Source organism: Callorhinchus milii, unplaced genomic scaffold, assembly GCF_018977255.1.
Source record: "Callorhinchus milii isolate IMCB2004 unplaced genomic scaffold, IMCB_Cmil_1.0 Scaffold4, whole genome shotgun sequence".
In the NCBI taxonomy this organism is placed as follows: Eukaryota; Metazoa; Chordata; class Chondrichthyes; order Chimaeriformes; family Callorhinchidae; genus Callorhinchus; species Callorhinchus milii.
Genome location: NW_024704745.1, coordinates 27,974,497 through 27,999,565, shown reverse-complemented (window position 1 = coordinate 27,999,565; position 25,069 = coordinate 27,974,497). Strand labels below are relative to the sequence as shown.

Sequence of the window (25,069 nt, the reverse complement as noted above, 5' to 3'; positions counted from 1 at the left end):
CTCCAAGGCAGCTGAGAGGGATGGATGGAGATTTTACAGTCACTACACTTTACAGTGAATTCTGTGTAATGCTTCGAGACATCTTCCTAACGTGAAGGATACTATGCCAAATGTAAGGATTATTTTATGATAAAAAGAGGTTAAAAATAAGTCCAAGGGAGTATTTGATTTTGTGCCATCCAAATTCCTTTACTTTATTATTTATTTATCTTACTATTTTATTATTTATTCCTTTTCCCCATTTGTTTTCCATTGTTTTCTGCCAAAACCTCATAAAGCCTATTGGTATCATTATGATAAAGGACACAGTAGCAATCTTGTTTAACAGTGCCCCCTCTCAGGCCTCCTCAATCTTCGTATTAAATGCCAAGTGCGAGGAGGTCATGGACTTCTTTTCATCTAAAATACCTAACATCCGCCAGGCAGCCTCATCCACCTGCCCCTTGTCACCCACCACCACGCCCTCTCTGACCGCTCACCCTCCCCATCGTCTGCTCCTACCACCACCCCCATTCTACATTCCTGCCTCCCCATCTCTCCCTCCTCCCTCGCACCCACCATCACCTCCATGAAAACCACTACCTGCTGCCTCGATCCCCTCCCCACCAACTTGCTGATCACACAGCTCCCCCTCCTCTGCCCACTACTGGGTGATGTCATCAACCAGTCACTCTCCTCCGGATCAGTCCCTGCCTCCCTCAAAACTGCTGTCATCACCCCCCTCCTGAAAAAACCCTCCTAATCCCTCAAACCCCAGCCACTACCGCCCTATCTCTAACCTGCCCTTCCTCTCAAAAGTTCTAGAATGCGTTGTTGCCAACCAACTTCGCGCACACCTCTCCTCCCACTCCCTCTTCAAACCCCTTCAGTCCGGTTTCCACCCACAGTACAGAGACTGCGCTTGTGAAAGTCACAAACAACATCCTCTCTATCTGTGACCAGGGCTCCCTCTGCCTCCTTGTCCTCCTGGACCTCTCCGCCGTGTTCGACACAGTCGATCACGCCATCCTCCTCCACTGCCTTTCCTCCGTCATCCACCTCAGTGGGACCGCACTCGCCTGGTTCAAGTCCTACCTCACGAACCGCCAGCAGTACATCTGCATAAACGGCTTCTCCTCCCGCTCTCACCCGGTCCCCTGCGGGGTACCTCAAGGATCCATCCTTGGCCCTCTCCTCTTTCTGATCTATATGTTCCCTCTTGGGGATGTCATCCACAGACATGGTTTACACTTCCACATGTATGCAGACGACACCCAACTCTATTTTTCCACCTCACTTTACGACCCCCAGTCCCCTGATGTCCTGTCAGCCTGCCTGTCAGACCTCAGGAGCTGGATGAGAGCAAATTTCCTTCAGCTGAACATTGATAAGACAGAAGCCCTACTCTTTGGCTCTCATCAACGTCTAAAATCTCACGGCTCTCACCTCCTCCACCTATTCGACCTCCCCCTAAAACTCTCCGAATCTGTACGCAACCTCGGCATCAGGTTTGACCCCCAATTATCCTTCCTCCCCCACATCCAGTCCCTCACCAGCACCACTTGATTCCACCTCCAACGCATCGCCCATCTCTGCCAATACCTCACTCCAAAAGCCGCTGAAACCCTGGCCTTTGTCAAAGGCATGAAATCCATGCCTTTGTCACCTCTTGGCTGGACGACTCTAACGCCCTCCTCGCCAGCCTCCCATCCACTACCATCCATAAAATCCAAATCATTCAAAACTCTGCTGCCCGCACTCTCACCCGCATGGATCTCAGCTCCCCGATCACCCCAGTCCTTGCCAGACTGCACTGGCCCAAAGAGGATCGATTTCAAGATCCTCAGCCTTGTGCTCAAGTCCCTGCACTCCTCCATACCTCTCTGACCTCCTCTCTCCTCAAAACAGTACCCGTTGCCTTCATTCCTCCGGGTCTGGCCTCCTCCTCGTCCCCCGAGTCCTCCGCTCCACCCTATGCCCCGAGGCTCTGGAACTTCCTTCCTCACTCCCTTCGCCTCGCTCCCTCCCTTCCTATTTTCAGGTCTCTGCTAAAGACCTTTCTTTTCAACCGCGTCTTTGGTCACCTTCCTCCCCCTCCCCCTGGCTTGGAGCTTTGAGACGCCATCCGGCATGAAGGGTGCTATATAAATCCAAGTTGTTGTTGTTCATGGTGTTGATGGTAATTACCTTCCCAACATTTATGTAAAGAACTATAACAGTTTAAATTTGTTATGTTGAATGCTTTATTGAAATAAATAATCATGAGCTGATCTGGTGCATGATATTCAGAGATATTATGCAACAATATGCATGAGCGCTGAAATAGGCTTTATATCAGTAATCATACCTTCATTAAGAATGCACGCTGTGGGAACAAAATAATTGAATTATTTCTAAATATGGGCATCATGTCTTAATTTAGGTATAGATGTGTTTACATTATCTTTTCATCCTAATGTAGATTATCTAATGCAATATTACAACACTGCAATATTCTATTCTTGAGAGGAATATCATGCAGTGATTTTGATTAATTTGAGATTAGTGGTAATCACAGAGATGTTTCTAACCTTAGGATATCCTCACAGTTAGAATCTCATGAAGCAATTGTGTATAATGTATACATACAAGAAAATAACACCCTTCTTAAAGACTGGTATCCTAAAGCAAAATAGGGCACATATATTTTAATTTGAAGGTTTTAAATTCATGGGTCAAAATGTTTCCATTTATCCTGGAAACACTGAACAGAGTCTGGGCAAGTGGCAGAGACAAACAGCTGAATTGTTCTTCTGCCAAAGCACCTGAAAGCAGATCTAGTGAAGAAAGAATTGTATTGCTTCAACCAATGAGAGCAATACAATTTTCAATCCAATTGTCAGTGGTTAAAAATGCTTAATAATTTAAGAACTGATTCAATGCTACAAAGGATGCATCTCCTAAAAATATATACAAAAGTGAAGGAAATAATTTCCTTTGCTGGGCTTTCTTCACTAGATCTGCTTTCAGGTGCTTTGGCAGAAGAACAATTCAGCTGTTTGTCTCTGTCGCTTGCCCAGACTCTGTTGCAGTATTTTGATGAAACATGACCTTCAAATATGCCTGAATTATACACATCTTCTGCTATTTGAACTAAGTGTTCCAAAGAGTGAAATGTAAGAAATGGAAAAAAAAATCTTTTAGTTCTATTAAGGGTAAATTAATCTTCAGCAATAAACCCATTAAATATCCTAAACTGTTCCTCCAATGTGGATACATTTTTCAGTTCAGTTAAAAAGAAACCTTCAAAATTAATCAATAATACATGAATAATATGATTTATTATGTTATTTGCTATAAAGCAGGGAAACCTGTTTGTGGCCAGAGTGTTGTGGTTTATTAGCTGAAACACTTTGATTCATGTCCTGAATTACTGCACCATCTCATTTAGGAAATCTGACATTTTATGTTTCAAAACCTGCCCAACAGCACGCAAATAAAGTAAACTGATTCACAGTTTTCCAATGAGAGTTGCCAACATCACCACCACTCAGGACACATTACCAACTATTTTGGATAAATATGGTGAGTTTGTAAAATGTAATGGATAGACATACAAGGCAGCAGCTGCACCAAGTATTTTAAGATGTCTCAGCAACGTGATAAGGCACTTACATCAAATGCAAGGAGTATAATTAATATATCACACACCAATGAAATTACAATAGCAAAAGAAATGTTGATTTTATCCATCTATTTCTTATATAGAAAAGCATGGATATAATAAATCATAAAATGCAAGGATTACTTAACTGAAAGGTTCTTGGCATGCTTTTTACCCTTTATATTGTTAATAATAATGGCATTTATTTGATTGCAGGTGTACAATATGCATTACACCATGAGCATCAATGGAAAGGTAAAGGAAGGTTCATTGGAAATTGATACTGAAAATAATCTCGAGACCTTCAGAACTGGAAGTGGGAATGAAGAGGCAGTTGAAGTTCATGATTTTCAGACTGTAAGTTGCAAGTTTTTTTTAGCAGTTTACTTCTGCCAACACAGGTTTTGGAGCAAATTATGTACTGTTTTCATTAAACAATGACATTGAAAAGTTTGAAAAACTGCAATAGTTTAATATTCTTAAATCCATTTTTTTGACTTCTGTTATGTTTTGTTATTTTTTATAATGATTTTAGAAATTCTTTCTCAATCTAGATATTGTGCAGAAATTTGTTATTTTGTTCTAGAAATAAATTACTTGTCCATTAAAATGTAATGTTTGATCAATTTAGCTTCATCCTTTTCACATAGTCAATGATTTTATAGGAATAATATTTAATTTACAGATGTGATTATTATTCATAGTTTATTGTTTGGAGCCAAAATTAATTGGCCCAATTCACAATTTTGAAAAGTAAGGAAACATTAGTTGTGTACTCATTCAGTTTCCTGATTGTTTAAGAATCAGAAAGTTTAAGGTCTCTTAGCTGATCCTCATGGCCACGTTACAATCATAGAATGTTCACTGCCCAGAAGGATGCCATTTGGCCTAACATGTTTTATGCTTGTGCTATCTCCTCCTATGAAGTTAATTGGTATTGCTACCATTCCCTGTTCCTTCTCCATATCTATCCTTTGGTAATAATTTCCCTTATATATTTATCTAATTCCATTTTAAATGCTGTTATGGATGTGGTTACGACAGCCATTTTTGTTCTGTAAACTCTGTATACATAAAAAGCTTCACCTCATTTTTACTTCTTCTGATAATCCTCAGTTTAAGCCACCTTTTGATTACAAACTCGCAGTGCAAATAGTCTGCTGTTTATAATTTAAGAACTTTGTTTACAATCCCCTTTGACCCTCTTCCACTTAAAATGATCCAAATTTTTCAATTCCTGCAAGATTTCCTTTGTAGTTGTTGTCGTCTCCTTTCTATATTGGGTGTTCAAAATTGGATGCAATGCTCCAACTATCCAATGCCTGGCATAAACACATCTCTTGTGTTTGTATTCGTGTCCCGCGCACACACACACACGCACATATTATATATGTATCCTTGGGAACCACATGAACTAGATAGCTCGCAGAAGTAAATAGTAATATATTACTTTTTACATACAGTCAATCCTGTCTTCAACAACCTTTCAGGGGATTGGGCCAGAGTGGCCTTTATAAGGTGGACTCTGAGTAAAGGTTCATTAGTGTGCGAACTGGGCTGTCCAGACTGTTCAGGGTGGATGTTAACAGGGAGTGGTTGTTGAATGGAAGCAGTTCCTTCAACAGGTTTGACTGTACTTTGTGGTATGTTTCAGAACAATAAGAGGGGAAACCGTGTTATTAATTTAAACGTGTTTATATGGACTATTCAACTGTACCTTGTTTCTGTGTTGCAGGGAATTACAGGAATCCACTTTGCTGGAGGGGAGAAATGCTACATCAAGGCACAAGCTAAAGCACATCTTCCAGATATTGAGTCTTTGAAAACAGAGGCTGTTTCTTTTGAGCTAGTAGGTTTTCAAATGTAGATTTTTAAAACTTCCACAGGTTTACAAGAGTATGACAAAGGTAACAACAACAACAAGATTACATTTGTATAGCGCCTTTCACGTTGGGAGGACGTCCCAAGGCGCTGGACAGTGTACAGCATTTCAGACCATTCGTTTATATAAAAAAAGTCACATATTAATCAAAACGTTACTTGGAGACATTGTTGCCCAACTCCACCAGGCATCCATCAGCTGGAGGAATGTGTGAAATCAGTTCATTCATTTCCGCAGACTTCAATCCCATGCTATTGTCATTCAATGGGAGATTCACTTGTTCTAGGGAAAGACTTTCCTTTTGAGTGTGACATTCAGATTCAGTAAAGCATCTAACCTGGTTGCCATTCTGTGAATGTTAATGTTGGGATAGGTAAGGAAGCTAATTTGCAATGGAATGTCTCAAGTGAAAGAAGACAAGTGAAAGAAGAGACTGCAAAGACAAATAAAGCTCAGAATAGTTGCCATCATTATTAGCCACCGGGCAATCGTGCAGTGAATCTGACCTGAAATGAGTTTTTATGATATATTGCATTTATTCCTTCTTAGTTATTATTAGCAACCCAGCCCACCCAGGCTAATTAGTAGAACAACTGGAATGCAAATGAGGTACAGGTGGGACAAGGAAAGCCAACATTTTGTGGCCCATTTACTTTGTGCCCGAAGCAGTAAGAGAAGTAAAGGTGGAGGTAGAAACAATGAGACGTGACATTTCTAACCTAAGTTTAACTTGTGCTTTTCACAGGTCTCGTCCGGAATTTACTTGGCACATGTTCGCGAGTATCATACATGATAATGTTGTGGCACGTAATGCACTTTCCTTAACAGAACCCACATGGAATAGGGACAGAAATAAATCGAGCCATGGTTAAGAGTGGACCTGATTGTTGGACAATTTTCTTTTGTGGCAGTCTGGTTTAGGGAGGGACAGATTGGCCGTGGTAGCAGTCCTGATGCCAATCCAACGATCTGTTGGAAGTGTGTGTCAAAAGGTCAGGTGAATGTTAGTGTTGGGTTTGGTTGTGATATTTATTGGCAACTAGTTTCAGTTTTGACATTTAGGTAAGCAAAGTGCATCCCTCTGAGGAGAGATTGCACATTTGAGATAGAGAGACATTTTCATGGCAAATATGGAACTCTGTCTGGTTTGGACATTCTTAAGCATGGTGACGGGTTTCCGAATATGACAGATAGATAGCCGGCTGATCAAAACAAAATAATTGCTTCATTGTGGATAAAACTGCTGGTGGCAACTATAATTTAGTACAAATTAAAAACAGGAAGTATTGAATAGTAGGAATGTCATTTGTTCTCTACAACAACAACTTGCATTTATAGTGTCCTTCATATAGGTAGCGTCTGAGGACTTAATAACAATACTTTTTGATGCCGAGCTGGGAAGGAAAGGGAGGTAGCTGAAGGCACAGTTGAAGGGAAAAGTCTTCAGGTGCGATTTGAAGATTGGCAAAGAGGAGGCAAGATAAGGGGTTGAGACAAGGAATTCCAGAGATTCAGGGCACTTCTATCAACAAAATATTGATTGTTTTTGCGTCTGAAAATTTTTCCAGTATTTGAACAGGGTAGAACAGATTGTAGAAAGTGAAAACCTTCAAGTTTATACAAAAAAACTTATTATTGCACCCCATAACTTCACAAAGAATTATTGCATCTACGTAATTCAACAAGCATTTATATTCTACATATATCACAAATAGGAGAAAATACAATATCTCAATCTTTATTAAAGTGAAATTTACATTGTGAATTGCTACTATTATTGTTATATTGTTCAGTGGTTAGAACACTCGCTTCGCAAGCGAGAGACCTGGGTTTGATTCCCGGCAAGGGGGAAATGGTGGGCAAGTTTCCTTATTCCACACGCCTCTGTTAACCTATCATTATTATATTGCAAGAATTATTTTTATATTCTGTCATTTGGCTGACCCTAGGTAGAAATAGAGTGGGTTAAGCAGGTTGCCGATTACCTCCCAATCAACGCTTCAGTAAGAAAGTAAAGATCAATTTAGCCTGTCTATCTCAATTTACTTTCAGGGAAGAATTAACTTATTGATATTTGAATGCCAAAATAAATCAGGCGCGAATGTGATATAAACATTTCCATAATGTTTCTATTTAATATTGCAGTCATTTAATCAGTGACTCAGAAGCAAAATGAATTCAAAATACTTCAATATTGCTATTTAATACGAGACAGTTTACCTCAGAATTGTCATGTAAGTTGATTTCATCTATGCTTCACTGAAGCCTGTCAGTTCTGCAACTTGTATTCTGACTGCAGTCTAGCACATAGACTATAATCAGACTACAGCTTTCAATCTAATAACTTAATACTGCTTTGACAGCAATCAGTTGCAAGAAAAAGTACTTCAGCATCTCTTGAAAATACCTTTACCTTTCAAAAGAATCGACTCAGGAGAGTTAATGGCATTCCACAGCATGAATAGCATGGCCTGAGGGAAAGGGGGACAAGTCTGCCAAATAATTTTCCAAAAATCAGCACCTGCAGACCGTAGCTGTTGCCAGAATGTACACTATCTTATTGAGAGATGCAAAATTTGGTGCAGTGAAATTGTATCAAACTAACCACAGAGTAGGAGACCATGAGATTTTGTAACTAATTTACATACCAGCTTGATGCTGTGATGGGAAAACAATCGGGTGGACATTCTGTGTACAGGAGATCAAATAGGTCTACTGGCCTTCTTCATAGAAATTCTAGATATTGACAATTTCTGAAATGCTACGTTAATAGAGTAAATCTCTCTATTCAAGCTTCATGTTGGGACTTTGAACTCATATAGTCTAGACTGACACTCCAGTGCGTTGTCAGAGGTGCCATTCTTTGGATAAGACTTTAAATCTGTCTGTTCGGGTGAATGTGAAGCATCCCAGGGTACTTCTTGGAAAGAGAAGAGAGTTTCTTCCAGTGTCCTGGCCTACAATTCCCAAGATAAGATTAAAAAAAGTGATTAATTTTATAGCTGTTTGTGGGATAGTCACTACACTTTACAACAAATCTTGGGCAGTGTTTTGAGACATCTTCCTGACGTGAAAGGTGCAATATCAAATGCAAAGAGCAGAAAGTTAAATACTGAAAAGTTAGAAATTTTAACTGTAACAAAATCAATTCAAGCTTGCAGAACATTACCCAGGACACATTTATCAACAAGAAGAATAGCAATACTGTAACCATGAAGACATTTTCTTAAGGGGTATTAGTTTCCCTTATATAGTGCATGATATATGCAGCCCTAATAGGTTTCCTTCTTGTGGTTGGACTTATTCTCTTCAGGAAAAAATATATCACTCATGATCAATGAAACACCATCAAAATATTATTCACCTATCCTAAATTCACAGGGGGAGAACAATTCAGCATCATACTTAAGAGAAACAGTTTACCTCTTGGTTTAAAATCATGGTAAACCCTATTTTTCTTAGAAGCATAGAATATTACAGCTTAGAAGGATGCCATTCGGCCCATTGTGTCTGTCCTGGCTTTTTGGAAGAGCTACTCAATTAGTCCCACACCCCTGCTCTTTCTCCATATCCTTGCAATTTTTTCCTTTTCAAGTACCTATCCCATTGCCTTTCGAAAGTTGTTATTGAATCTGTTTCCATCAGTGAATTCCAGAATGAAACAACTCTCTGCAAAATATTTTCTCCTCATCTCCCCTCTGCCAATTTTCTTAAATATATGTACCCGGGTTACTGACAGGTAACATGGGGAATGCCAGTGAAAACAGTTCCTTCTACTATACTCTATCAAACCCCTCATAATTTTTAATACTTCTATTAAATCTCCTCTTAATCTTCTCTGTTCTAAGGAGAACAATCCCAGCTTCTCTCATCTCTCCACAAAACTAAAGTCCCTCATCCCTGGTACCATTCTGATAAATCTCCTCTGCAACCTCTCCAAGGCCTTGATATCCTTCCTAAAGTGTGGTGCCCAGAAATATAATTATAATAATGCTGCCACTGTCTCTTTTATCCCATGGGCTTTAATTCTGCTAACTAATCTATTACATGGCATCTTATCAAACACCTTCTGAAAGTCCATAAAGACTACATCAACTGCACTACTTTCATCAATCCTCTCTGTTATTTCATCAAAGAACTTAATTAAGTATGTCAGACACGGTTTGCCTTTAACAAATCCGTGTTGACTTTTATTAATTAACTTATGTTTTTCCAATTGAAAACAAATTTTGTACCCAATTATGGTCTCTAGAAGTCTCCCCACCATTGATGTTAGACTGAATGGCCCATAGTTACCAGGTTTATTCCTGTCCCCTTTTTTGAACAGACGTGTAACATTTGCAACCTTCCAGTCCCCAGGCACTTCTCCCATACCCAAGGAGGATTGGAAGATTGTGGCCAGAGTCTTTGTCATTTCCACCCCAACTTACCTCAGCAATCTAGGAGGAATCCCATCCAGACCTGGGTAACTTTTCTACTTCGAGTCCTGCTAACCTTTTCAATACCACCTCTCTATCTTTTTATCCTATCCAATTTTTCTACCCCCTCCTCTTTTACTGTGACATTGGCAGCATTCTCTTTTGTGAAGACAGATGCAAAGTATTCATTCAGTGCCTCGGCCATGCCCTCTGCCTCCACAAGAAGTTTTCCTTTTTGGTCCCTAATCAGCCCCACCCTTCTTTTGATGATCCTTTTACTCTTTATATGTTTAAAGAAGACTTTAGTGTTCCCTTTTATCTTACCCGCTAATCTTTTCTCATAGACTCTTTTTGCCCCTCTTATTTTGTTTTTCAGTTCTCCTCTGCACTTTCTGTATTCTACTCGATTCTCTAATATATTTTGAACCTGATGTTCATCATAAGCCTCCTTTTTCTGCTTCATTTTAATCCCAATTTCCTTAGTCATCCAGAGAGCTCTAGCTTTGGATGCCCTACCTTTCCCCCTCATAGGAATGTGTTTGGTCTGTCCCCAAACTATCTCCTCCTTGAAAGCCTCCTATTGCTCGTTTACCGTTTTACCTGTCAATTTTTGTTTCCAATGCTTGTTGCTGGAACATTCTTAAGTAAAATGGTAAAATGCAGGTAAATGTAATTTTAAATCTGAGGTGTTCAAGATTAGGTAAACCTGATAGCCATTTCTATGAAATTAAGTCTTTCTTGGACATTATCCTTCAAATATCCTGACAGTGGAAATTATGAAACTGCACTCACAATTCAGTTCCATAACAGAGTTTCCAGCAACAAGCATTGACTTTATCTAACTCTCTTAAATTTGACAACATTAACAGGAAAACAGTACATTTGCTGTCCTGATCAACAAATGCAGCTTGATTGCCATGGCATGAGCAAATCTCTTTTTGCAACCAAAATATTTAATATCAAATATTACCATAAATATAATTCAAAACATTAGAATAAAGTGTCCCCTATATGTATTATATAGTATTCTAAAAATACATATTGGTATGAAATACTTGTTTATAAATCATTCCACTATCTATAGAGATTTTAAGAAATAGGAGTAAATTGTATAAGCTTGGATCCCACAATTTGACATTGCATTTTATAATCATTTATCAATAGTAGATAGAATTACATAGAATCCACAGCACCAAAACAGGCCCTTAGACTCAATTAGTCTGAGTGTCTACACATCCTAAAACTCTCCTTTTATACCCCTTTCTTCCCTTTTCCCTCATGTATCCATTGAGTTTCCTCTTAAATGCATTGGTGTTTTCTGTTTCAACCAAGGGTTTGTCAGTAAATTCTGCATTTTAACCAGCATCAATTGTAAAACATGTTCCTTTTAAACTTTGTTTTAGATCTCTTAGTGGCTATCTTATATTTTTGTTCCTGTTATGGACTCACTAACAATTGGAAACAGCCTATTTATTCATCTTATCCAACACCTTCACAATTTTATACCCCTGTATCACATCCCCTCTCAATCTTCTCACCTCCAGGGTGTAAGAAGGAAAACAGAAAAAATGCGAGTCTGTGATCATTTATACCCACTTTACAGCAAAATGAATAATAATTTTGTTGTGTATTTGAAAATGTTACTGTAATGAACATCAATCTTCTGCGCTGTTAAGACCTAATTTGACGTTTTCAAAAATTATGACTAAACAAATTAATCTACTTATATTGTAGAATTAACAAATACTGGCACAGCCTATATTTTATACATGAATGTAATGTAATAGTTTACACTCAAAAACAGTAAAGATTCACTCCATATACGAAATCCAGTTACGCAAGTGAAACTGAATTAATATTTCTTTACTTAAACTTTTCATTGCATAGGATTGCATAAAGTACCAACAGCTGGCATCTTACTTCTGGGAATTAATATAAGACCTTTAAGCAAGACAAGACATATTTATATGCCTGTCTAAGCAACGCAAGGTGCCCTTTTCACAAGATGTTCCATCGACTCCCTTTCCAGAGATGCCTGAGGGGAACATTCAGAAATCTCTCATCAATCAATTAGATTAAAGAATTTTTCTTGAAGAAATGGGTTAACAAAAGGTGGAACTTTATCTTTTCTGCACAATAGCTGTGCCCTTATGTAAGTGAGCGAGAATGATATGTGCAGCAACTTCAGTATGAACCTGTCTTTGATGCACAACAGAGTTTGATGATAGTGCCAGGATAGTCACATTCACCAGTTAAGCCATGCAGATCTCAGCCTTGTGCCAACAGCACCATCATGTGGTATCATCGATGTAGTCTAGCTATTTCTGGAAGTGTCATCTTAAGAGGGAAAAAAGAAAAACAGCCCAGTATTTAGGTCTAGTAAACCAGTTACCAATTTGAGCTGAAAGATCGATCATTGTTTGTGTTTGTTGTATCTGTCTTGCTGTGTAAAGTTGCTGATGTGAGACATTACATAAATCATTGTGTTTTTGCAAACTGCATTTTTAATTGTAAACAAACAGGACATGTTTTAAAAATACAAGACATAAATAATAATAATTCATGCATTTGGTATAGCGCCTTACCAAGTCTTCGAGACATCTCAAAGCGCTTCATAGAATATATTGTAAAGTGAATTGACTGTATGTTTTTGTGGGAAAAGCGTGGCAGCCAATTGCACACAGCAGTGTCCCACAAACAGTCGTGGATTGAGTGACCAATTTATTATTATTATTTTTTGAAGGAGTTATTACCCCTGGAAAAGCGATCCGCCAATCGACTAACAACCAGGTTACTACTTCCTGCCAATAGTTGCTCTCCTCCCCCCAGCACCTTCCCATACCAGCGCAGGAGATGCAATACCTGCTCTTTCACCTCTTCCCACACCACTGTCCAGGGCCCCAAACACAGACAAGTTATGTGTACTACCATCAATATAGTTTACTGTATCCGCTGCTTACGATGTGGACTCCTCTACATTGGGGAGTCGAAACGCAGATTGGGTGACCGATTTGCCAAATACGTCCATTCTGTCCGCAAGTTCAACCCTTAGCTTCCAGTTTCTTGCCACTTCAACTCTCCCTCCCACTCGCACTCTGACCTCTCCATCCATGGTCTCCTACCGCTGTTCCAATGAGCCACAGCGCAAGCTCGAGGAACAGCACCTTATTTATCTGCTAGGGACCTTGCAGCCCTCTGGCCTCAGTATTGATTTCAACAAATTCAGACCATAACAGCTCACCGTCCCCCTCCCCCTCTTCTGTGACCATTACCTCATCACCTGGGTCCCAGATACAACTTTTCTCTCTGATATACTTATTTTGTTGCACTCCCCCTTTGTTTTGCATCATTAACACCTCTTTAACCCATCATCCCCTGTCCTCTCCCCATTTTCTCCTTTGTCTTCCTTGCCCTGCCTTCCTCCTCTCTGTTAGCCCTTAAAAGCCTCTCCATCTCAACATGCCCCAGTTCTAATGAGGGGTCATGGACCCGAAATGTTGACTCACTTTCCTTTCTCCATAGATGCTGCCTGATCTGCTCAGAGTTCCCAGAGACTTCTGTTTTTGTTTCAGATTTCCAGCATTTGCAATATTTTGCATTTTGTTCCTACTTATTGCTAGGTAAACAAAGGAAACGTGCCCAACATTTTGCCCTGCCAGGTATCGAACTCGGGTATCTCGCTTGCGTGTTCAAGATCCTCGTCCTCACCTTTAAGGCCATCCATGGCCTTGCCCCCTCCTACCTCTCTGACCTGCTGACTCCCTACCAACCTGCCCGCTGTCTCCATTCATCAGGTTCTGGTCTGCTCCATGTCTCCCGCCCGATCCGCCCTACCATCGGTGGCCGGGCTTTCAGGCTCTCTGCCCCCACACTCTGAAACTCCATCTCACGGTCCCTTCGCTTCGCTTCCTCTTTTGCCTCCTTCAAGGCCAGTCTCAAGACCCTTCTCTTCGACCGTGCCTTTGGTCTCCCTCCCACCTCTCTGCCTTCCCTCACCCCTAAACCACCCCTCCCCATGTTCAGCACTTTGGGACATCCTCCCGACGTGAAAGGCGCTCTATAAGTGTAATTTTGTTGTTATTGTTGTTGAGTGCTCTAACCACTGAACCACAGGACTCCACAAATAAGATATTAATAATAGAATTATGAGTAGTGTAAATGAATGGAAGAATGTTGCCCTTTTTTTAAATACTCATCTTCTGTTAGAAGTGCTGACTCAGGCCAGGTAAAGTTTTACAGGTGCCAGCTGTCTTCCTCATTCAAATAGCTATTCTTTTGATAACCCGTATTCGCATTTACAGTCAATAGACAAAATGTGACACCTTTGATGTTGCCCTCTTTAGGAAGATGAAATCATGCCTGCAAAGTTTGAGGAAGAGTCTCTTATTTGGGTGGCAGCAGAACAACCAGTTAAAGACCACAGCTTCTTGAGCCCCAAGATTTTGGAGTTGTGCAGTGATCTCCCTATTTACTGGCTTCGTCCAACATACACAAAAGGTAACCAGTGAAGCAACAAGCACCATCTGCTGTCGCAGATCTGCTAACATACCAGTGCAGGGTTTGTTTCAGTCCAAAATGTTGGTTCTTTAAACATATGATCATAACACGGACCTTTACAGTGATATACAAGGTACATTACAGGAAATAAATAACAGAACAATATTATCAGTTATGCCAAGGGAACATGAGAAAAAGGTATGATGGGATTTGGGTTCCAACCCTCTTAGATTGTCCTAGAATCTTTGTGAATTACCCAGGAGAAAAATCATAGGGAATTCTTGGAATTTAGGGACATTATAGGGACTTTGCAACACTTATGACGCGACTGTAAAGTCATTATTGTCTCACTTTATGATGCATCCGTAAAGTTAATCTCTCTCACATGACGATAGCAACCATTCCCCCCAGAGGAATGTCTAACCAGAATTGGCAACCCTGGATAGGATCCAACAAAAGTTGATGACTCAAAAAGGAAATCTTTTCACCACGTCTTTATAGTGGGATTCTATAATGGCTGCCATATTCAGGTTTGACAGACAGATGGATACCTGGAAACTTTCAGCTATAGGTTAGCTGCTAATTCTTCCCTTAGCAATTAACAGTGAGTCCTGAGAACTGGAGCATTGGCTAAGTTTTAATTTCTCCTTTCAATATTAAATTGATAACCGTGATACAATAAATGTAAAATTTAATAATGCACATTATAATTATTTATAAATTTACATGGGAAAATTCATTAAATGATTTGAAAGAAACCGAATAACCTTTAGCCCACAGCAACAAACTTTCTACTTGGAGCAGGACAATTCTCTTTTGTTATATAAAACAAACTATAAATGTTCTAGTAATCCAAACCATTTTGTCTGAAAAACAACTTGACTTAACCCTATTGTAGAACCACAATTAATTCCCTTTTACTGACATTTTCTTTATCACGTTGCTGATTATCATTTTTCTTCTCCAAAAACAAATCTACTTTCTATATGTACGTTTTATTTTCACTCTTGAAAAACTTTAAATTGAGTTCCTACGTTATTATATGAGGTCATTTACATCTATACATGTAATATATTTTATTAAATATGACCTCAGCTTGATAGAAGTGTCCTCTTTCCACTAATTTTACAATTTAATCAGAGTCCTTGCACTAGAGTTATCAGTCACAGTAAAAAAAGACGGACTTGTACAATAATTTAATTCCAATTGGCTTACATTGAATGGTTCTTTGAAGGAAACTGCACCATGTCCGGATGAAACCTTGATGCCACTTAATGCTTCTTTAGAATGACAGTGACAGGAAAGACCTATTCTCAGTATTTTCAGAGATTGAGTACTTTGACCCTGCTTTCAAATATAGACCTTTTTTCATCTGCAACAAAAAATGATTTCTATTGCAAGTTTCCCTGTGAAACTGTGATTTCCCTGTGAATGAAGCATGATTTGTGATGCATGATTTATACCAGTTTGACACTGATGTTGTTAGAACACTGGCATAAAGGCTGATGCAAAAACTGTTGTCACAAGTGTAAATTCAGAAAATTGCTTCCCTACTGTTTTTTGACAGTATAAACTGGGGACTAAAACAGATTCAACCTAAAACCAAAAGTCCATGTCGGCGGAAGTTTTTGTGCAATGCAAATTAAGCTGTAGAGTTTAAAGCTAGAGGTATGAGATTCTGAGAATAAACTATCAATCTTATCCCATTTTTGACATTTGCTCCAGAAATGCTACCGCATTTCTCAAAGATAAATGAACATTACATGAAGATTAAAGAAGTTTTCAAAAAGAATGCTATTCCTCGATATATATACTTATATAGTGATTTAATCAAGTGAGGAATATCGGTGTTTGGAAATGTTACAGACCAGACAAATGTAGCTGACTTTACTTTCTGCCAACAGAAATGGATAAAGACAATAGAAATTTACAGCACAGAAGGAGGCTATTCAGCCCATCGTGCCTCTGCTGGCTCTCTGAAAGTGTTATGTGTTTTAACCCCATTTACCTGCCCTTTCCAAAACCCTTTGATATTTGTAGTTATGCTATTATTTACACGCTGAACTTACACCCATACAAAGATAAATTAGGCTATAGCGATTGAATCCCATTCTCTCTTGGTCGAGATCTAACCTTGTGCTGGAGCCATCACAATGCTTCAACCATCAATAAGCATGAAAATATCAAACCCTCTCGACATGCAATAAAAATGTCTTCTAGCTATCTACCTGCATAAGCCAAGACAACAAGGGTAATAGCTACAGATCCATCAGGAATCTCTATTTGTGACTTAGAGTTTTTAAACTTACAGATCCAGACAGAATATACTGCATTTTCTCCCCCAATATGTGCAGCCTAATTTTTATTCACATATATTTCCATTGATTACTCTGGGACCACGCCATGTGCAGCGACCCATGTGTGTATGCCTGTATTAGCTGTCTCAGATTTTGAGGGAAACAGAATCCCCAATGTGTATGACAAATAGATCCTGGCTGCTATGATTGAGCACTGTCATTTAAGATTTATTTTGTTTCAGAAGAGCACTGCACTCCCATGTGAATTCTTCCATTTCACACATCCGGCATTCATTCATAGGGCTTTTTTGAATGAGTTGCCAATATTAGTGTTTTGTTCAACTTCTGGGTAGTTTTACGGTTGTGGACTGTGCCACTAGGAACTGTCCAAACTCACATTATGTATGGTCTTACAATCAGTGGAGATAGGAAATCTTCAGCCCATCAGTTTGTTCTGGATTCAGATCCCGTTCTCAGAGATCAAGAATATTTTTCGTAGCATTGAAACAATTGAAGCTCAAAAATAAATTTGCAATGCTCTTTTTGCAGAAGAACAAAGGAAGAAACGATCAGTGGCACGTGAGAGGCGTCAGTTGCTTGACCCCCATTACGACGGTGATTTCAGACCGGCTGTAGTTGATGAATACGATCAGATTGAGGGAGCACCTGAAGAGGTCGATGTTGAAGTAACAGACATTCAACCTGAGGAGGCAAAACCCGAAGGAACCGTAACTGCTCCAGAAGAGGAGGGCAGTCCATCTGCATTTAACGCAGAAAACCCGTATCATGTGAGTATTAATTTATCTTTCATATAGCCATTCAGTAAGTTTATATACTTTTCGTCAAGCAGTGGAACCTGGACAAAATTTAAAATTCATGTCAAATAATTGATTTCAAGTTTAATTTAAATTGTAGGTCATGATGATGCTTAGCTTAATTACATTTTTGAAACATTTTAAGAACACAATTATTAATAAAATTGGAAGGCTGCAACACTTCCAATTTATCCCTATAGAGGTTTCATCATGTCAGACACATCTGACAGAAGTTTGAGTACCACACGTCTTTCAAAAACAATTGGGGAGGGAAGCACATCACTCAGCACCTTGGAACATCCTCTCAACGGGAAAGGCGTTTTACAAATTTATTGTTGTTGTTGTTGTACTTTGCTACATTAGTGTGATAACCTAAGTTCTCAGATGGTTAGAATCCAGCGTATTATATACCGTAGGAACATAAACAAAAGCACTGTTCATGTTGGATGAGATTTGTTGGATACTTTGAATTTTCCCGATTTGAATCAATTTACAACTTAGACGATATTGCTAGCTCTCATTGATTTGCAGCTTCAGGTTTTTTTTGCACAAGCATAGTACTTTTTAATTCCCTGCGGTCTATAAGACAAATTTCCAAATAAACCAATTCAAAATCACCCAGCATTATTTTAATAGGTTGCTTAAGTCAAATGATCCAATGTCTTGGTATATTTTGGTTATCAACATATTAAGGAACAACAGTAGTTTATTAAATGCTGCAAAGCATTAAAACTGGAGATATTAGGTTGTGCTAACATCAATGGTCCTTTGTATTTTCAAAGCATCGTATGTTACCTCTATTCTGTCTGCAAAAAAACAAGACAACCAGTGTACTCGCTTCTGATCAGAATACTATAAATAACTAAAATCATTATAATGAGAGCTAAGCTATATTCTCCTCCACACCACAAGAAAACTAATGATTTTGATAGGCATACTAATGTGCAAATTGACAATCAGCTACCTGAATCTGACCTATAATGTATAATTATAGAAAATCTGCAAGACCTTCTCTGAAAGGATAGCTGTGAAGATGATAATGATGAAATGGTAATCAAATATCCACCTGTCAAGGCACAAAGGCATCAAATGTTTACAAATGAGAACATAGATGCCTTGCTTTGTAGAAATAAACACTCAGAGGAAAACATAGAATAATGCTTCTCTCTGAATGATTTAATGACCAAGGTCCTGAAGGAAGAAGAGAAATAACATCTGCCCCAATGAACTAAACTAAATCATTAGAAAATTCCCCACGAGTGTAACAGAAAAACAAAATAAGAATAGGAACCAATTATAAATGAGCCAATCTTTCAAAGTATTAGAAACAAAAAAAAGACTATTAGTATTCCCTTTGCATCAGGCTGCGTTTCGTGGAACTAGAGAATTTCTTAAATCACCAAAGAGCTTACAGAACATCACAGAACAAAAACTACTGAAGCAAAAGAGAAGAGGAACAAAGGAAACATCACAAGAGGAACTGAGTGACAAAACAATTCAAAAGCCCGATGGAAAACAACAGCTCAGAACATGCTGTTTACAATCTGTTATAATGTTTTTTTGTCATTCACTAATGCAACACACTTCAGAATGACAGAGTAAATAGTAGGAAGGTACAGAAATTATCATTGAAATTGAAAATACCAAATCACTCAGAGAGGGATTGAGATCTGTACAAGTGACAATCAACGTAAAATCCCTGCTAACATCCATAAATGTTATGTAGCACATGGATCTTTGATCTTGAAGACACCTAAAGAAAGTTTTTCTGATTAGGAAAAACATGAGTAACCTGAACCCTACCGCTTGCTGTTCAATGGTGAACAATGAGGATCTAAAAATAACTATACCCTAATAACATGGGTGAGATCATCCTCCAATGACATAGTGGGTTTCATGCACCACAAGTGTTGTCACACAAATCATAATGTTTGAATCCTGGATTTTTGATGAGTTAGCAATACGAACAATATAATTGACCTTGGTGTCTCTCACTCCCATAAGTCAAGGAGGGGAAAATCAGCCTGGGTTCTTGCTTAGAATCACAGTGCACAACTTTTCCTAGAAGGTGCATTTTGGGGGCAACATATGAGAACAGAAAAGGTGATATTCCATGAAGTCAAATAGCTTATCACTATTCACCATTAAAGCTCACTGATGACAAATGGATACTTATGAAAGGTACTGGAGAATGACTGATTCTCATTGCATTTTATCACATAGGAACAGAAGTAGTCCATTCAGCCCCGCAAACTTATTCCACCATTCTATTAGATTATGGCTGATCTGTACCTAAAATCCATTGTTTTTCAGCCTGGCTCCCTGGCAGGACTCTCGCCTCTGAGTCAGAAGGTTGTGAGGTCAAGCACCATAATGGAATCACATAGCCTTAGATGACACACCCGTCTGCCTGTTCACATGGACGTTAAAGATCCCATGGCACTATTTGAAAAGAGAAGGGAGTTTTTTGTAGTGTCCTGGCCAACAATCACCCCAAATTAAAAACAAAATTGGTCGCTCATTCCAGAGCTGTTTGTGGGACATTACTGTGCATAAAATGGATTCTACGTTTTTCCCACAAAATACACAGTCAATCAACTTTACAGTAATATCCTGTGAAGCGCATTGAGACACCTTGACGACATAATAAGGCAGTATATCAAATGCAAGGATTATTATAATTATTTTTTCCATATCCCTTGATACCTTTACCTAACAGATATCTATTGATCACAGTCTTGAAGTTGAGCCAGCATCAAGGAGTCCTTTATGAGAGGAGAGAAGATAGAAACTTGGTGGAGAAAAGCAATGGTGGACAAAATCAAATTTGTAAAGTTAAGGAAAAAATAGACCTAATCAATCCATTAAGACACATTTTATATAAAACCTCAATAATCGTAACTATCATAAGGTACACAGCACAGGCTGCAGGATTCTTATAGGGTACGTCTCTGACTATCAGTATTTTACTAGCCTTACTGGTCTGAGCATATGATGAAATTTTGCCATCATAAATTCAAATGACTAAGGTCACAAAATGTACTGACCACCAGAGAATCAGATGTGCAGGGCCACCAAGATCAGTAAATTTACTAATGTTTGCTGGATTACTCCCTTAGTCGCACAAATGCCTGCATTAAATTTAGTGATCATTGCCATAGGATGATATCTGAAATCCTTATATTGTTTACAGCACCAGCACCATTTGAAAAATGAATCCAGAATTTAATATACCACAGTCTTTGTATTCCACTGGTGTGATTTCTTTTCAGAAATATTTCTAGTGACAATTTCAACATTCATATATATCAACCCCCCACTGTGTTCACTAGCCTCAGAATCAGAATAGAGAAATTTCATAATTGAATGAGATTTCATTGTCTCAGACAAAGGGATTAATTATAACAAATAAGATTTTGTGTAAGGGATTGAAACATTGTATGTTTTGTTATTAAAATTAGTAATTTTATAGTTTGCAAATTTCCATAAACACAAAAGACTGGATGGCACAGAGTATTAGAACGCCTTCTAGGAGTATGTTTGCATCCTCTACTTACAGCCAGCTGTAAAATTCTAAATGCAATGAGTTTTAGCAGTTGTAACAATGTGCTTTGCCAATAAAAAGGCAAATAAAACTTGTTCCCACTTTGCAAAATGGACAGTTAAAGCTGGGAGCACAAACATGAAATGTAAGTGTTTTATTTTAAGGTTATAATAATAATAATAATCCTTGCATTTGATATAGCCTTTTCAAGTCTTCTGGACGTCTCAATGCGCTTCACAGAATAGACTGTAAAGTGAATTGACTGTATATTTGTGGGTGAAATGCGGCAGCCAATTGCGCACAGCAGTGTCCCACCAACAGTCATGGATTGAACCGACCAATTTATTATTGTTTTTTTCTTGAGGGATTATTATCAGGCGTGTGGAGTAAGGAAACTTACCCAAGGTTTCACCCTGCCGGGAATCGAACCCAGGTCGACTAGGAATAGATAGGAAGTGCATTAACAGAGGGAAGCAATATTATTCCTGATGTTTGATTAGCATTCTTTCTATAATAAAGCTCAAAGGTTAATGCTTCAGTTGGCTTACCTAGGAGTTTTTCAAAGTCTGATATCGCAAGTTCACAAAATTACTCACATGAACACAAAGAATATTTAAGGCCATCAGAAAATTAGTTTACATCTTGATTTCATAACCTTACTTCAGATGTCCTTCAGCTTTGTTGACCTTGACTTTTTAGGTGTTTTTCATGAACAGCTAATAGAGGCACTGTTAGCTGGTGGTGCAGTGATTGATTCAAATATGCAGTTGAATGGAATGCAGTCTTGATCTCAGTAGGAAGAGGATCTAAAGAGCCACCAGAGATTATGCCTTTTCATAAACCTTTCAATCAAATCTTTTGAGAGCAACACAATAAAGGGAGCTTCTGCATTCAGCATTGTAAATCGTTACCTTCTGAAGCTAGCAGAATGGGCATTACAGCTTTCAATGCAGTGTTGGGAAAATAAAGAATTAAGCGGCTAGTATGCATAGTACACTTCTTGTAGCATTGAATAGAAGGCATTTTTTTTCTGAAGAACCTTTAACTATCTTATAATAAAGATAAGGGGACGTCCTTTGGATGTGAAATATACTTAATAGATCCAGCAACCTATTGGGTTGAATTAAAAATATTAACAGTATGCCTAATATGCCAGACTGGGACATTTCTTAATTTTTTTAAAAATTGTTTTGTATTCTTCATACCCACATGAAACAATCATTTAATTTTTAACTATATAAATAATTTGTTGTTATTCAAACGCTACAGTTGTAATAAAATTGCATAAGAGACAGTGGGCTCAAAATCATTATATTCATGACCTGTATTTGCATAACATTCATCAACATTAAATGCTGCCATAATTAGTAAGGGAAAGAACATTACTGTTGGCATCAGCATCCACAACACCACGAGGGTGAAAACCATAAGCTCCTGTCCCCACTTCTTATTGCTATCAAGAGGCTCTGGCGAGAAACCAACTGTGCTTTAGATATTGGAATGAGGACTTAATGGGCTCAATGCCCTGCCCCTTTAGTCAAGCAGCCTATCAAGTCAATTAATCTTCACTATCTAATCTCATACATGAAAAATTATGACCGGGGAGGTACCAGAGGCTTCCTGGAACTACATATTTTTCACAATTTTCAGAAGCCGTGGGAAGAAAATCAGAATGGAATAAATTTTTCAAAAAAATTAAATGATTGTTTCATGTGGGTATGAAGAATACAAAACAATTTTTAAAAAAATTAAGAAATGTCCCAGTCTGGCATATTAAGCATACTGTTAACATTTTTAATTCAACCCAATAGGTTGCTGGATCTATTAAGTATATTTCAAGCAGTGTTTCAAACATTATCCAACAATCCCTTTATAAATACAAATATAAGGATACAACTATAATTTTGAAAAGCACTTGCCACAAACAAATAATGTGCCAAGCACCAGACAGAGAACAGTTAAATACAACAGAAAATCAGGGAAGGTCAAAACGGCATTTCACTTGGAGATCAAGCAAGCTACATTTGGTTTGCCATATTAGGGTATGATTCGTGATATTTCTTGCCAGGATTCCTATCAGAATTCCTGCACGAACTTGGCACTGGAAGTGAGAAATACCAAAGATTAGGCTGCATTGAATTTATTCAGAGCTTAAGTGTTTTTTATTTGTCAAATCTCCACTCACAATAACTGGATTCCCATTTTGGAATTGAAACTTGAAGCCTGTAGGCTATCTCAAGCTACTGTATATTTAGTCCAGCATTCTGCCTTATGAACTGTATTTGTTTGATTTAGCTCGGGCAAGAGATGCACAAGTAAGCTACAGGATCAATTCCCTTAATGTACCAAGTTCCGAGGCTCAATGTGCTGATGTGGAAGGCTTCCAGAAAAATCTAAGCACTTTCTCCTAATAAAATGTAATGTAGCTGTTTAGGCTGCTCTCAAACACCTTCTCATCATGAGGTTTGAGCAGCATTCTCAGAGGCTGTGCAGTGGGTTGGTTGACTGCCCTTTCAGCTGTGGGTCCTATGGAGACCTAGGAGGAATTTATGATTTATAAAGAGTTTGAAAAAATGGAACCAGCTGTGGGAAAATGCTAATGGATAAGAAGGAAAATAATTCCTTAAATTAAAAAGGCCTTAGTTATGCATATTAACAATGTATTATTCCTTTAAAATGTCACGGTAATTTTGGCTGGACTCATGTTTGATATGTTTGACTTGTATAATATGCTTCAGTGGCACTACACTAAATCCTGTTAACCTTGTAGCACATGGATGCTCATATCAGTAACTTTGTCAGGAACTGTACACTGATTGTATATTTTGTTACAACAGAGGAAGACAGACTTGTTACAGAAGGAAAATTATTGTTAACCTGGGTACAGTTCTCTAAACTGGTCAGAGTTAAAATGACGAGGTTAACAACATTTTGTTTGAAAAGAGGGACTTTGCTTTACATATGAATTAGATAAGAGATAAAAACGTTTCAAAACATGACACTTACATGTCTTCATTATTTTCTTCTCTAGCGACTCTTACAGGGCGAGGGTGGAATGACCTTTGACCCCATGTTGGACCACCAAGGAATCTGCTGTGCTGAGTGCAGACGCAGTTATACACATTGCCAGCGCATCTGTGAACCGCTCGGTGGTTATATGCCCTGGCCTTATGATTATCGGGGATGCCGTGTTGCCTGCACAATGATCATGCCATGTACCTGGTGGGTAGGACGCATACTTGGTGTGTTGTAAACTGCTGCAGAAGCCCTTCATTGCCAGGCCGTTGTTTTGAAATAAAGTGCAGGACAGTGGCAAAAATTGTTGGCTATAAATTTAATAATGGTTAGTGCCAAAGAAGTTTTCAGATAGAGATACAAATCAAAATGCATTTATAACCTCACATTAATGACAAAATGTTCCCATGAAATGCATTATTAATTGAGTTTAAGTGTTGCAAACTATAAAAAAAAATGAGCAAAGCTAGACCATTTCAGGCAAAAGTATAATTGCATGAGATGATTCATCTTGTTTAGAAAATTGTACAGAGTTTTGTAATGGTGCAATAAAGCATGCAGCAACATGTATGTGTGCTTAGATCTTTTTTGCAATGTTGTACAGATAAAATGATCCATTGGTGGTGTATATGTAACTCTTAAGATTAAAGAGGCCAATTAATACCTTAGAACTAGATGGCTGGGACTGTTAACTGCCTTCTGCTATCAAGCCTCTGGAATTAGAATAGCTGTGAGCTGGACGCTGCTTTTCCTCTAATTATTAAACAATGCAGTGCATTATCATGTTGTCTTCCACTTTTCTATACAAAGGTTTAAAAAAATCCCATCACCTCTAGTTCATTTTGCATTTTAAAAAAAACGATTCATCTGCTCCATTGAGTTTCTGATCTCTGTTGACCTACCATGTACAGGGACTGAATGAAAGCCAGGAGGCTCCCTGTAGGAGGAGGGCAATTTGAAGTCAGAGCCATATCTAGGC

At 38.5% G+C, this 25,069-nt stretch overlaps 1 protein-coding gene across 1 annotated transcript in view; it reads left to right on the top strand.

The window, feature by feature from the left end:
* Positions 1–24,857, top strand: part of cnmd (chondromodulin) — a 28,611-nt gene extending 3,754 nt beyond the window's left edge. Inside the window, exons 3-7 of the mRNA XM_007893456.1 lie at positions 3,839–3,979; positions 5,358–5,471; positions 14,266–14,419; positions 17,266–17,504; positions 24,107–24,857. Of these exons, the coding sequence (XP_007891647.1) occupies positions 3,839–3,979; positions 5,358–5,471; positions 14,266–14,419; positions 17,266–17,504; positions 24,107–24,328 (870 nt within the window). The 3' untranslated portion in view covers positions 24,329–24,857. The remainder of the gene's footprint in view (positions 1–3,838; positions 3,980–5,357; positions 5,472–14,265; positions 14,420–17,265; positions 17,505–24,106) is intronic.
* The last annotated feature ends 212 nt before the right edge of the window (positions 24,858–25,069 follow it).